The sequence below is a fragment of the Molossus molossus genome, unplaced genomic scaffold, assembly GCF_014108415.1.
Source record: "Molossus molossus isolate mMolMol1 unplaced genomic scaffold, mMolMol1.p scaffold_m16_p_19, whole genome shotgun sequence".
Taxonomy (NCBI): Eukaryota; Metazoa; Chordata; class Mammalia; order Chiroptera; family Molossidae; genus Molossus; species Molossus molossus.
This window is the reverse complement of record NW_023425354.1, coordinates 32,675,578-32,690,476: the sequence shown is the minus strand read 5'-3', so window position 1 is coordinate 32,690,476 and position 14,899 is coordinate 32,675,578. Positions and strand designations below refer to the sequence as shown.

Sequence of the window (14,899 nt, the reverse complement as noted above, 5' to 3'; positions counted from 1 at the left end):
TTTTGGACAGGTCCCACCCCAGTCTTTTGGGCCTAGGAAATGGGAGCCTGGAGGAGCCTAAGGAGCCAAGATTAGGTTCCCCTCCTCCAGATGTAGGGAGTTGGGAGGTCTGACCCCAGTGTCCAAGGGATGGTTCTGAGGGGATGGTGCTAGCTCTGAATGAGGCTTATGTACCCCCATGCTTTGTGGGTGCTCTGTAAGGTTTGTAGTGTGACACATGGGAGCAGTGGATGGGTGGGGATGCAGTAGAGACATGAACCACGAGGAGAGGGGCTATAGAGCAGGAAGGATTGAGGTTAGGCATTAGGAAGATATTGATGCATCACTTGAAACTCAGAAGTAAAAAAAGTCACTTGTCCCCATCTCCTCTTATTCCCCTGGAGGATTCTGAGAACCACATTGAGGATTGTTTGGCTGTGTCTGACACTTTGCTTCCCACTTCATGCTGTTACTGGAAATCATAACAGTGCTGGTAATTGCCCCAAGCCCCTGGCTTTGGCCTCTTCTGGATGCCCAGTCTCCTGAATGCTCCTGTCTTCCCTAAGCAGAGTTTTTTCCTTAGGTTTCTGGCTGTTCCAGGTTCTGGAGGCCCTGCTTTGAGTCATTATAACTGGTGACTTCCTCTCTTCCAGAACAGGGCTCCCCTGCCATACTCTCCTGTGCCCGGGGCAGACAAGAGGGCCAGGACAGGGCTAGCCAGCCCTTCCGGTTGCTAACAGCGTGGGTGGGTGGAGTCCTGGGCTGGGAGGGGCTGCTGTCCCTGGCTTTCTGGGCTCCCTTGAGTCTGCTACCCATCACACCACTGAGGGGACCTTGGCCTTCCTTTCCCTTCCTTTTGAGAGAACCTAATTGGCTGGGATGAGTTTGGAGTTGAAGGTAGTAAACGAGGTCCTGTGACCTACCTTGAGGTGTGCATCAACTTCAGACCCCTGTTGGAGTACTACTCCATCACCATTTTTCTAGAGTCTGCCTTGGCTAAGAAGCTGAGGCTCCAGATATTTGTTTAGGTCCTGTTGCCCCCTACCCTCCAAATACACATCTTGCCAGCCACTCTATGACCTGGGAAAGCTTACCTGTGCCACCTCTCCTGTCAATGTGCTCTCCACCCAAGGATAGGAGGTACCTTTGCTGTTCCTGGCTGGCAGAAGCTGGTGGGAAGATGGGCTTCAGGAGCCACAGCCCCTGTGTCCTTGGTTGGCCAGCTCCTTCTGGGCTCCTGACAAGAGGGTGAGGTCATCCAGTCCAGGGAGAGGACAGGTGTCCCTGGCTCTGTGCCTGGAGTTGGGGGCAAGAAGGGGCCAGGAGGGGGCTCCAAAATAGCAACTGTGACATCAGGAAGGGGGAGGGAGATACAGACCCAGGAATAACCAGGCTATTAAAAGGCTCCAGTGAGGTCAGGGGGCCAAGTGGGATCTCTGTACCAGTGGGAGGCACAATCTGAGGAGAAGAGATGGGCCAGCAGTGGACAGGGTAGGTGGGTGTCACTAATTCTCTTGGGGCACCAGCCCTAGATCCCAGTAGCACCCCAAAACAAGAGCTGCTCTGTCAGTTCTGGGGCTTGTGGAGAAGGGCTGGATGCTGGCAGCCTCTTGATTCTTCTTAGAGGGGCTCCAACCTCAAGTCTGTTCCTAGCTGGGTTCTATGGTTCATACCTGTAAACGGAAATCCTGGGGTAGCTTCCCTCTGTTGTGCAGGAGGCAGTGGGCTGTGGTAGTTAGAGGGAAGACATTCCAGCCCTACCATTTATGCAGTTATAGGACCAAGGGTGAGTGACTTCATGTCTCAGTGCCTCAGTTTCCTGATCTACACCTATCTCCTGAGGTCATCATGCAGAATAATTGAAGTGGTGTATGTGCTGTTAGCATTGCATCTGGCACATTGTGGGGGAAGAATACCTGTGTTCTGAGAATGGGCAGCTGTGCTCCCAGGTCTTCTTCCCTGGGTGGGAATGAGTCCTGTCCAGGAAGTCTCCTGCTCCCTGGAAGGAAGTTGAGCAGCCTCCAGAGGTGATACCCCAATATGTTGAAGGGAGTTGCCATTTAGCTGATGTGCAGGGGTCTCCCTGTTGGTTGAGGAGGTAAAGAGGTCCTCCCAGCTCTGAGGAAGGGCAGAATTTAAATAAACTTCTATCAGGCTCTTAGGAGGACTCCAAGGAAGATGCGAGGTTGGCCAGGTGGCCCTGTCTGCCACCCTCTCAAAGACCCTTCCTCTTGTTCCTAAACGTGCTCTGGATACGAGAAGGAAGATAGAGAATAGAACTGTTTTTTGGTCTCCAGCCCCTCGCCTGCCAAGAGCAGCACCAGAGCTGCTCCCAGATGCATGGGTACTCTTATGGTGCCCTTCCCCAGCTTAGACTCTGGCCACTGGCTCTGTGGCCTTGGCCCTGAGTGCAGGCCCTCCCCTGTTCCCATCCCCCTGCCTGGCGCTTCCTCCTGGGGTGGAACGCGCCTCCCCCCATGGGGCCTCGCCAAGCCCTGGCTCCTGGCAGCCAGCCTGTGGCTCCCTGAGCATGCTCCACCTATTTATAGACAGGGCCCTCCCCCAACTGCTATTTCAGTCTCCTGCCAGCTGCCGGCGGCTCATTCGGGAAGGAGGAGCAGGGAGTCGGTCCCAGAGCTGTCACCCAGGGCTGGGAGGGAACACAGAGAGCCCGCCTGCCTGCTGAGCTCCTCTTCCTGTTCCCTGAGTGCTCTGCCATACTCCAGCTCCTGAGAGCTGGGACAAGCCGATGGTCTGATGCCCCTCTAGGGGAGAGCTCAGCCTGTAGCTCTGGGGCCTCCTGCCTCCTCTTGCCGTCAGGAGTGCCCAGACCGGATGAGGCACCTCCTTAAGTGCGGGTCCCAGCAGCAGTGGCCTGAGAGAGCCCTTGAGCATTGAGGGCCCACCCAACTACCTTTCCTTTGGCTGACTCCCGCCTCGGGCGGCCCCCTCTGGCATGCTGCTGGTGCCCAAGGCTCAGGGGCTTGTGGAGATGCTGCAAACCATCTATGAGACAGAGTCCTGTTTCTCAGCAGATGGGATGTCAGGCCGGGAACCATCCTTGGAAATCCTGCCTCGGACCCCTCTACACAGCATCCCTGTGGCAGGTAAGTGTCTCAGTGTCCCCACCTGTCCTCTGCCATTGGGCATCCTTGTCTGTGGGGTTGAGCATCTGGCTCTGAGCCTCACCCAGATGGGGTCTTGCTTAGGTCTTGCTGGGGGGCTTTGTGTTGAGAATATGGGTAGTCAGGGAGCCATGCTTACTGAGGCGGGTTTTCCTGCCCTCCCTTCAGTTGTACTCTTCAAGGCCCTTTGGCCTCCGGCAGGGTCAGCATTAACTGCTGGGTCTGTGGATTGCTAGAGGATCCTGGCCTAGTTGGCACCATGGTCAGAGGGGAGGAAGTAGGTCAATGACCTGCCTCCAGGCTGCCCACCCCCCAGGTCTGGGCAGGGGAAACAGCCATAGCTGAGTGTGCACATGAATAAGGCTGCCTGAGCTCCTCTGGCTGGGTTCTGAGGATCAGAGGGTCCAGTACAGTGATTTCTGCAAGTCCTCAGTCAGGAGTCCCCTGGGAATCAGATACCTAGGGAAGAGGCTTGTGCAGCTGTGGTAGAATTAGGCAAAGGCTGGCAGGGGGATGTCAGGGGGACTTTGCTGCCTTAGGTCTTAGCTCCCCTGTAGCTCTCCTCCTCCCAGGCCTTGGTTTGTTTCCATCTCATGAGGGCAAAGAGATGTCTTCATATAGGCTTGAGGAGCCCCTAACCCTGCCACCTTCACAGCAGGGACTTTTTGGCTCTTGGCTGGGGGTGGGGTCCCCTAGAGCTGGACCCCTCCCTTCCTCCCTCCCCTCCTCCCTCCCTCCCTCCCTTCTTCCCTCCCTCCCAGGAACCTGTTGGCAGCATCAGGCCTTTCTGGCACAACCTTCCCACCAGGCCGGCACCACAAGATGCTTCCTCGAGGGAGGGGCCTGCTGGATCCATGCCCACTTGGCCCCTCCTGGTGGCGGCTTGGCACTTGGGTGTGGGTGTCTGTGTGTGTATGTATGGGGAGTCTTTGCCTCTGGGTACGTGGGCGTGGGTCACAAGCTTTGAATTGGAAGGTGGGAGCTGTGATTTGGCTTTAAACCATCCAGGGATAAGGTTGCAGCTGAACTGGGTTGTGTCAGAGGATGAATGTTTCGGGAAAATTTGGAAAACGATTGGAACAAGGCTTGCCATCTGCCTGGGCAGGGATGCCCGTGTAGTCTCCTAGGGTAGGGGCATAACTCTGGAGATCAGCCCTGCAAAGTCCCTACACTGTTCCCTGGGAAGGAGTGTAAACATTGAGGGCTGGTCTAGCCCTGGTCTAGTTTAGTCAGTAGTTGTAGCTAAAGACCCTATCTGCTGACCCCTATCCCAAAGCCTCCAGGAGTCAAGGTGGTCTCTTGGAAAGCAAAGGATTAACTCTGCAGAGCATCTGCTTGGGGCAGCTCTACCCCATTTGGCTGATGCCATATCAGTTCACCCATCCTGCCCTGTTTCCACTGTCCCTTGCCTTTCAGCAGCAGTTGGTAGTTGGACTGAGGTTTTCTCCTCAGCATGTTCTCTCACCTTCTTTCAAGTTAAACCCCAGAATCTTTGCAGTCTGGAACCCCACTACCCCATCTATTCCCTAAGGCTGCCTGTGCATAGAAACCCCAGCCAGCCTCTCTCTCCAGAACCTGTCTCACCCCTCGACACACACACTGCCTAGCCTTCTGAGTGGTGGCGTGGTCCATGCTGGCAGGAGGGAGGCGTGAGTCACCTCAGCAGCTAAGAATGATCCCCCTGCGCAACTCTGATGCTGTGTCTGTGACGCGGCTGGGGACAGATATAGGCCGGGAGCTCGGCTGCCTTGGCTTTTTTTCTTTTTTCTTTTGACTCTGGAATGTAAATAGATGTTTCAAATAGAAACACTTTAACCTTTGGGTTAAAAAAAAATCCACCCCTGATAAACATGGCCATGAGGGTTCAGGCAGCTTGATCTCCCTCCCTCCCACCCTGGCCCCACACATACCACCCAGTCTCTTGATCGGTCTCCAGACAGGATGCAAGAGCCAGTGGCTAGAAAAGCAGGTGTCCAGGGATGCTTTTTGTGCAGTGTGTGTTGCCAGTCCTCTGCAGCATGAGGGGTTGGGCAATAGGGGCTCTCCAGGGTGGACTCTGCCTAATCCAGCAGCAAGTATGGAACCCCATTTTAGGGACATCCATTGCTCTTTGGGTTGTCTTGTTCACAGCCATTTCCCAGCATTAGCACAGTGCCTGGCACATGGATGAATGAATGATGCTTGAGGGGCTAACGTCCAGGGCTGATGGCAGGATTCCTAGGCTCTATTCTGGGCCTTGGCACTCTGGGTAAATAGACAGATATGGTAAGTTGCCCCAGCGGGTGAGCCAGAGTCTTGGCAGGCAGAGCCCATGAGGGATGCGGGACACTCTCTTGTTCTTGCTTGAGGAGGGGGACATCACAGCTTAGTTCTTCCTAGGTCTAGTGCCATCCTGGGTCTTCCTTGAGGGTTCCTCCACAACAGCCTAGCACACAGTGGGCACTCATCTAGGCCTAGCTTGGGGAGCCTGAGAGCTTGAACTCTGCGTGGCATTCCCCAGAATTTAGCGCAGGGGCATCCCCTGCCTCCCGTCTTTGGGCCCTAGATTCCCCTTCAGCCTGGACTGGGCAGAGCTGATGTTTGGGCAGCGTGCAGGATATTATGAGCAGGCACAGAAGAGGAGTCTCCTTTCTCCAGTAAGGGTGTATATCCTGCTTATATCAGGAAAAGATGCCGTGGATATTGGGATATTGAGAAGTGTCATGGTGTGGTATTGGGGTTTCCCCTGGATATTCATATTCACATTCTTTAGATCCTTCCAAGCTTGGCTTGGAGTAGGCGTAGGGTGTGGGGAGGGTAGGAAGGGTGAGACTCTGATTGGAAGGGAACTAATAGTGTACCAAGTCACAGGGTTTCAGGTGCTTCCCTTACCTTATCTCTTCTAGGAAGGTATTAATAGCCTTTTTTAAAAAAGAGGGTTTATTTATTTATTAAATCTTCACCCAAGGATATTTTTCTATTTATCTTCAAACAGAGTGGGAGGGGGAGAGAAAGAGAGAGAGAGAGAGAGAGAGAGAGAGAGAGAGAGAGAGAAAGAAAGAGAAACATCAATGTGAAAGACACTTTGATTGGTTGCCTCCCACATGACCCTGACCAGAGCCGGGGACCAAACCACAACCAAGGTCAATGCCCTTGACTGGAATTGAATCGACAACTCTTTGGTCTATGGGCTGATGCTCTAACCACTGAGAAAAACCAGCCAGGGCTTAATAACCATGTTTTATTTATTTATTTATTTATTTATTTATTTTTTATCCTCACCCGAGGACATTTTCCCATTTTTTTGTTCAGGTAGAGTGGGAGGGAGAGAGAGGAACAGAGAGAGAGAGAGAGAAACATCGATGTGAAAGGGACACATCGAGTGGCTGCCACCCGCACGACCGACCAGGGCCGGGGACAAACTGCAACCGAGGTATGCGCCCTTAGCGGGAACCGAACCCGGGTCTCTCAGGACGCAGGTTGACGCTCTAACCGCTGAGCCAAACCGGCCAGGGCAATAACCATGTTTTATAATTGAGAGGGATCAGAGAGGTTAAGGAACCTGCCCAAGGTCACAGAGTAAGTGACAGCTGGGATTCAGACTCAGGTCTCTGTGTAGGGCCACTGCCAACCCATGCAAGAGCTCCTTTGTGCAAATTTTTAAAAGTGGCCCTTCTTTCAGGTGGATATCCTCATACCAGAGTGCATGGCTTAGCAATTGACTGTGGGCTGGATTTTAGTCCCCAATTTGCCCCTTTTGGTCAGGTGCCCTTATGCATTTCATAACCTGCAAATCTTATGTAGTTGACCTGTCTTTGTATCTCTAATTTTGTGCTCCTAGACAATAGAGACCAGTCTGGCCTTGAGGAGACTCTAGAGGTTTCTGAGAGGAGACTGTTTTCTGTAAATACTAGGGACCACTTGGTCAGCTGTTTCCCTTCCCATAGGGATTTCAGTCCAACCGGAGAAGGGGCCTCAGGAACAGAGTTGCACACCCTGTCCCTTCAGACAGCTTCCCCTGCCCCATCCCCTCCTACTTCATCCCCTCTTTTTGTTTTTGAGACCCTCAGCTGTCCTTTCCCTACTGCACAGCTGCCAGACAGGAAATCAGATTAACTGTGTCCACACACACACAGCTGTAACAGCTGTCAGGTTGGCAGCAAAAATGAGTGCAGGCAGCCCTAGGACTCTGTGAGAAAGTAATTCTCAGACTTTCAGTTTCATTGGAATTACCAAAGGAATATAATAAAATGCACATTCCTAAGACTTGCCCCATATACCCCCAGGTTCATATCCTTTAGGGCAGCCCAGAAGCCAGCATTTTAGTACATCTCAGGTGATTCTGATGGGAATAGACTCGGATCATGCTTGGAGTGGACAGGGGTCATGTGGACAGTGGTTATGGAGCCCAGTATCCTGCCAGTGAGTGTCACCAGCACCCCTGGAAGGCCTCAGTGGGCTTTAGGACTCTTGGGAGAAGGGCTTAGTGCAAAAAGAGGGAGATTGTTACCCCAGTCAGAGTCAAATCCAGCTCCAAGCAGCCTGGCAGTCTGGAGAGGGAGAATGTCTTGAGATGCTGGGGAGCAGGTGGCTAAACCCCAGCCGGAGTGGGAGATTATGGCAAGTGGCCAGGTGGGCAGGCGGGCAGGCTGCCCTGCTGGATGTTCAGGGCTGTGTTATGCCCTGAGGCCCCTGCTGTCCACCCCAGGTGTGGAGTGAACAGTCCCAGCAACAGCTGCAGCCTTTGAATGGTTATCGTGCCTTTTAATTGCCTCTAGCTTGGTGCCCAAGTGTTTCCTGGAAATAGCTGGGCTGGGAGAAGTGAGTCTATTTCTCCCCCACATGGCAGCCCAAGATCAATGATGAACTCCATCTTCACTAGTGAGAGACATGTTGTGCGTTGCACTTGGGCTCTGCACCCCGAGGCTGAAGGTCCTTCAGAGGCATGGTCTGTCTCAAGATTTCTGGGGATTCCATCTACTTGGCTCCCTTCTACCCTGTTCTCCTGGTCTCTGGTGTTTTGGGGGCTTTGAGATCCCTGGATCCTTGATACTGAGTTTGGCTCCTCACTCCATCTCTCATTAAATTCAGGAGCATCCCTCAAGGTTTCTCCTACTTTTTTAGTGGGAGGTAGAGAGAGAGAGCCAGAAGAGCTGGTGTTAAGCCCTGACTGGCTCCTACACCTCCTTACTAGATGTTTTTGGACAAATCTCTTCTATCTCTGGCCTTACTGTCCTCTTCTGTCAACTAGGGGAGTTAAGTTGCTGATTTACAGGCCCTTCCTGCACTAACATTCTAAGAGTTTCTGAAGCCAGATTCAAGTTGCTTCTGCCTTGCAAGAAGAGGGGCCCAGGAAGATGTGAAGTAGTACTGAGGTGTTGACTGCAGCGGGCCCAGTAAGGTTACATACCAGGGAAGACTTTCTGGTTGCTCGTAACTGGGGCCCTGAAAGCAGGGCTCAAAACTCATGCTCATCTCTATTAAGTAATGCTTTTGAGGGATAGGAGGGATTCTGCTGCTACGGGCTAAGCTGAGCCACAGAGGACAGAGTGGCCTTTCTTGGAGGTACAGGGCAGGAGAGAAGGCCTGGAAGAGCCGTCTTTGGGAGGAGTCTGTTCCCAGAGGTTCCTTCTGCAGCACTGAGATCCAGCTGCTGGCTTCACCAGCTTGTGCTTTGTGGGGCCCACAGGAAGGGCTTTGATTGGGACAGGACCATAGAGCGACCTTGGGGCAGTCTAAAATGAGAGAGCTAAGGCCTTACTCTGGCAGTGATCTGAGCCTGACTTCCTTAAAGTTCAGGTGGTCTGTGAACTTGGCCCCACATAATTCTAAGTATTTTATTTCATTCACTTTAGAAACATCCTGAGAAGTGGTTTGTAGGCTTCACTAGACTGCCAGGGGTCCAGGAAATGTCAGGAGCCATTAATAATAGCCCTGACTAGCACCTCCTGAGATTTCCTGGCTCTGTGCCAAGCTGCTCTGTGTGTGTTAGCTCTCCTGAGCCTGACAGCTCTGGGAGTTAGGTGCGATTCTTACTCCCATTTCACAGATACCTGCACAGAGCACAGGGAGGTGCTCAGTCCCTTGTCCTAGGAAGTGACAGAGCCTGACTTGAACCCTGGTCTTCTCTTACTCCAGAGCCCTTGCTCTTATCCATTATGTGGTGTGTATTACATGAGGCATTGTGAAAATTGCTAGGTGAGAGTCATCCCCAGCTTGCACATGTAGAAATGCTGTCTGAATTGTGGTAGAACCTGTTGAGCCTAAATTGGCCTCACTAATCACGTAACAGCACAGAAATAGATCATGGGAAACCGTCCTTAGTGGGGAGGGGTCATCTGCGTCATGGGGAGGAGTGTGAAGTGCTATTCCTTGCCTCCTTCCAAAATCCCTCAAGACCTGGAAAGGGACAAGAGCCTTTTCCCATTCTCCAGGGGGACAGAATAAGGTCATTAGACATTAAGGAAGCTGTTGACTCCCTAGCCTACTACTGAGGGTATTGGTGCTGGTAGAAGGCGCTGCCCTCCAGAGTGGGCTGCCAGCCTGTTGCTCTCCAGAGGGTCCAGTTATCTGGGTCTGGTAGATGCTGATCGCCTGGGGTGCCCGCATTGGAGCCAGGCTGCACAGGCTAGTGTTAGAGCACCTGCCTGAGCTGGGAGTCAGGACACCTGGTTTCAAGTCCCTAGTCCCTGCTACTTAGCTGGTAGAATCTTCTGCGCAGGCGCCTAAGAGTCTTGGTTGACTCATCTGTGTAACTAGGGGATTGAAACAGATGATCTCAAAAGCCCCTTTCACCTTCTCTCCTCTTTTGTTAGGGTGGCTCTTCAGATCAGGGCTTATCAGCAAAGGTCTCATTTTTGTCCTGTGTAGACATTTCAAACAGCTTAATGTACACCTTCTCATATTCTACATACACTTGGTCTCCTTTTCCTCCCTAGACTTCTGCGGCTGGTGGCTCCTGGGAGTGGGGTCTTTTTAGAGCTAACTGTTAAGCTTTTTAGGTCTGCCGGGCAGTTTCACACACTCTGCTGCCCTGCTCCCTCCAGGGCTTCTCCAAGGGGAACTAAAGGTACCATTTTCCTGCTGCCATTGTTTGGGTTGCAGGTATTCTGGAGTTGGTTACTTCTCCAAGAGAGGGCTTGGAGCTGGAGCATGGCTTTTGGTGTATTCAGAGCAGGAGGAAGGCTTGGCCTTACTCTTGGGCAGCTAAATCTGTTTTTTATTTTAACCCTTCTTTTCAAAGGTGCTGCTAAAACCACTGTCTCTTTGGCTGGACACTGTCTTTCTCGTCTAAGGCTGTGCTAGAAGTTGTCCTAAAGTTTGCCCATAAGCACCTGCATTATCTTCCCCCAAAGATCTAGGCTATCCCTGGTTGTGCTGCCCAAAGAATCTGCTGTGGGAGCCCCCACTGGACCAAGGGGGTTCATGGAGAGGCAGGAGGCCTAGCTAGACGGGAAGAAAGTGTCACCAAGTTGTCGCCACTGCCCTGTTGTGCCCATGAACTTTGCAGGGAGGCTCCTTCTGAGCCAGAGCCTGATATGTGTAGGGTCATTGTGATGGCTTGAAGTACTCAGCCCTGCCTACCCAGCTTCCTGGTCTGGGCTTCTCCACAGGGGTAGTATCCGTCAGACCTGCAGAAGGCGAGAGGACAGGATGGTATTGCCGCTTGTTCCTAGGGCCACCGCTCCCAGGAGGAAGGGTCAGAATCCCCAGGAAGGAGCAGTCTGGAGTAGGGTAGACAGTGTTTCCACCTTCCCCCTGTAGGAGATTGCTGTGTCAGCTGTTTGGCTTACTTTTGTTAATTCTCACCCTGGGATATTTTTTTCCATTGATTTTTAGATAAGAGTGGGAGGGAGGGAGAGAGAGAGAGAGAGAAACATCTATGTGAGAGAAACACATTGATTGGCTACCTTCTACACGACCCAACTGGAACTCAGGTACGTGCCCTTGACCAGGAATCGAACCTGTGGCCCTTCAGTCCGTAGGCCGATGCTCTAACCACTGAGAAAAACTGGCCAGGGCTGTCTGTCTGACAGCTCTCTGTCAGAAGGAGGTATGGGGGTAAAGGAAGGACCCAGGGCCTTGTCCTTCCACATGACCCCCTCCCCTGGCCTTTCAGTGGTCTCCTTGCTAGCAAATTCCCAATTTGTCCTGCCCACTCTCTTTCCTTTCCTGAGGCTCTCCCACCTTTCTCTGTCCACCAGGAGGTGATCGAGAGCCTCCTCTCATGACACACCCATTTCACCTTCCAGATGCTTGGTTGTGATGGCAGCTACTGCCACCTACTCTGCTCATGCCAAGCATGTGGAGGGCACAGATCCTTGAGGGGATGCAAGGCCAGCCAGGTCCCAGGTCTTGTGCCCAGCAGACTACATTTAGGGGCTCAGTGCGTCCCCCTATCCTTTCCTTAACTCTAGCTGCTCAGATGCAGCCCCTTCCATTTTGGATGGAGCCAGGTAACTACCTGGCAGGCCCCTGGGGTACTGCATCTTGACCAGGCTCCAGAGGACCTTCAGGTTAATGTTTTCCAGTTGCCCATGCTTCCTTCTTGCGTGGGAACAATGCTACGTGGCAGAACCTACTGGTCATCCCACCACCTGCATACCAGTGGGGTTGCTGCTCTCACTGTAGTGCAGGGGCTAGCATCTTGTTGGCAGTGGTGGTGGTGGCTGTGGTTTTGAGGGAGCTCTTGTGGGAGATTCCCATCACCTGAGTCCATGCCCTCTCTGCAGGGCTCCTGCAAGGGAAGCCAGCACTGCTGGTGGCAGTTTCATCCTGAGCAGGATAATATCCCAGGAGCCAGGAGTGCTTGAACCCCTGCCCTTACATGGGCAGGGGGCTGGCATCGGCTCCCTCAGCCCCGGCACTGCCGGAGCAGCAAGTTGAAGCCTGTTTACCTCCTGGCTGAGTGATTGGAGTGCACCCGGCCAAGCCAGGCTTACCTAGGAACTGATAACTCTCCAGCCAGCTTGGAGCTTTTTTCTCTCTCAAGGTTAATTTGTTTGTTTGTTTATTTATTTATTAGTCAATCCTCACCCGAGGATATTTTTCCATTGAATTTTGGAGAAGGTGGAAGGGAGAGAGAGAGACATTTATGTGAGAGAGACATGTCAACCAGTTGCCTTCCACATGACCCCAACCAGGGCTGGGGATTGAACCTGCTACCCAGGTCCAGGTACATGACCTTGACCTGAATCGAACCCATGACCCTTTGGTCCTAGGGCCAATGCTCTAACCGCTGAGCCAAACCAGCCAGGGCTGAAGGGTCATTAAAAAAAAATATATGGCCGGCCGGTGTGGCTCAGTGGTTTGAGCATCATCCCATGGACTGAGAGGTCCTGGTTCAATTCCTGGTCAGGGCACATGCCCGGGTTGTTGGCTCAGTCCCTAGTGGGGGGCGTGCAGGAGGCAGCCGATAGATGTTTCTCTTCACATTGATTATTTTATCTCTCTCGCTCTAAAATTTAATCAATAAAATTATTTTTAAAAAATATATCTATATATCCATATGTAAATAGATATATAGATAGATAGATATATGTTTTTATTGATTGTGGAGAGAGAGAAGAAAGGAAAGGAGGAGAAAGAAACATCAATCAGCTACCTCCTGCACGCCCCCCACAGGAGATCAAGCTTACAACCCGGGCATGTGCCCTGACCAGGAATTGAACCAGTGACCACTTAATGTATGGCACAACTTGAACCCCACCAGCCGGGGCAGCTTGGGGCCTTGATGAGCATTTCCAGGGCTGGGGAGGGCTGAGGCTGGCTGCTGGCTCTTTGCTGCCACCCTGCTTTGTACCCTGGATGATGCCAGCGACCTGCAGAAAGGCCTTGGTGCTGGGACAGGACATGGGTTAGGCGGAAAAGTGGATGTGTGTGTGTGTGTGTGTGTGTGTGTGTGTGTGTAGCCCCACCCTCTTGGCCATATCTGGCCACTCCTACAGATGTGGCTCTGGCCTCCTGACCGCAGAGTCGTCAGTGTGGCTGGTGGGCAGACCACAGAGGAATGTGCCTAGCAGTGCTGGGGGGCGGGTGGGAAGGGGCTGGTGGGGACTGAGAGAGACGTTCTGCTCAGGCTACACCTCTACACACCCAGTGGGTTCCAGAGGCCATATTCATGCATGAGGGTTGCACAGCCTTGGCCTTCAGCAGGCCTAGCCCCTGCCTTAGTGACACTCTTTCAGTGCAGGTTTCCTGGAGAGATCTCGCCCCATAGACCGCACAGGGTGTGGGAGCCTCTCTCACCTCAGCCTTCACCCCCTCCCTGGATTCCTGATGAGGGGTGGTGGTGGGGGCCTGAGCAAGAGGCCTGCTCACAAGGGCAGGAGACACTGGCAGGCATCAGGATGTTGGGGTCCTTTTCTCTGGGTCTGGGCTGGAGTGGTCCCTTGCCATAGGAGTCTTCCCAGAGGCCAGCTCCCTGTGGCCTCCCTGGGCTGGAGTGAGGAAAGTGAGGGCTTTCTTTGGAGAAAGAAATGGAAAAGAAACAAGATGGGTTGGCCTTGCCTCTCTCACTTCCTCCTTCCCAGGCGGTTGGTAGCCTGCCTTTCCCTTCCTGCTGGCGTCAGGAGGCTTTGTGGGGTGTGGGCTGGGTTTGGGGCTCCTTGCTGGTGTGGGATTTGCCCTGGCAACCACAGGGCAGTGATGGGAAGTGACATTCAGTGACCAGAGGATAGTGTTTAGGGATCAAGAGGTTGAGACCTGTCCTTCCCATTGGAACCCTTTGCCACTCCCTGGGGCCCACCAGCCCATTGTCCACATGGGGGCCTGGACCCAAGGTCTTGGGACCCAGCAGGGTCCTTTTCCCCTCCCAGCGGGTTGTCCCTGGGACCAGAGTTCTGAGCTCTCTGTCTCAGCCCCAGCCCCCCTTTACCCCTTTTCCTGTCTGATTCCCTTTCCTTTCCTGTCTCCTCCTCCCACCTCCTCTCTGCGCCTGCCCTCCTATTCTCCCATTCTCATTCCCTCCTCCCTCTAGGCACAGCTGCTGTTTGGCTCACTCTATATATAGCGGCATTTTCAGGGTAATTACAATAAAACTGTTGAAAGGAGATAATCCAGCAAAGGAAGCAAGTCTGACTCCCAGCCCTCTCCTGTCCTTGGTTTGGTATAGCCCTGCACCCCCTTTCCCTGAGGTCTCCTGCTTCCACCTCATCCCCATTCCCTTAGCCTCTCCTTTCAGCTTTCATCTGCCCTAGGGGGTGTGGGGAGGAGAAAAGGGTAGGGATGTCTAGAGTGTCCCCAAAGGCCTCTCCTGGGTTTACCGAGGGCCCTGGCTACTGCCCTATCAGTTCTAGAACCAACCTCTGTGCCTCAGTTTCTCTTTTAGTATAGGCTTCTTGGTGGGGAGTGTGTGGTGTTAAGAGGTAGGGGAGGAGGCACAGTAAGGACAGTGGTTAAAAGCATAGCATTTGGATTCACATTCTGGTCCATCGATTACCTGTCTGTTTGTCTGTGGTCATGTTACTTAAGCCTCTCGAAACCTGAGTTTCCTCATCAGTAAAGTAATTCATATAAAATACTCAGTGGTGTTAACTGTCAATGACAATAACATGGGTTGAGCACTCACAATCTTCTAGTTACAGTGCTTCATGCTTATGCATCTTTTCTTACTGAAGTTCATGGCTTCATCCTCATTTAACTGAGACAGAAGGCTGTATCCCCAGAGCAGAGGATTTGACTTCCCACCTCTCTCTGTTCTTTCAGTCCAGTAGTCCTGCTTGGTAGCTCTCTGGTCCACGGGCCAGTGCTCTAACCGCTGAGCCAAACTGGACAGGGCGCTGCTTGGTAGCTCTCTAGGTGCTAGGCATGGCTGC

At 52.8% G+C, this 14,899-nt stretch overlaps 1 protein-coding gene across 4 annotated transcripts in view; it reads left to right on the top strand.

Annotated features, from left to right (window-relative positions):
- HDAC5 (histone deacetylase 5) overlaps positions 1–14,899 on the top strand; it is a 37,670-nt gene that overhangs the window by 9,571 nt on the left and 13,200 nt on the right. For 2 of the 4 annotated variants that reach the window (XM_036267852.1, XM_036267853.1), the window contains one exon: positions 3,015–3,086. In XM_036267852.1, coding sequence (XP_036123745.1) covers positions 3,015–3,086 — 72 coding nt within the window. Of the gene's footprint in view, positions 1–2,591; positions 3,087–14,899 lie in introns of those variants that run through there. The other 2 variants (XM_036267851.1, XM_036267850.1) reach the window with 2 other exon arrangements.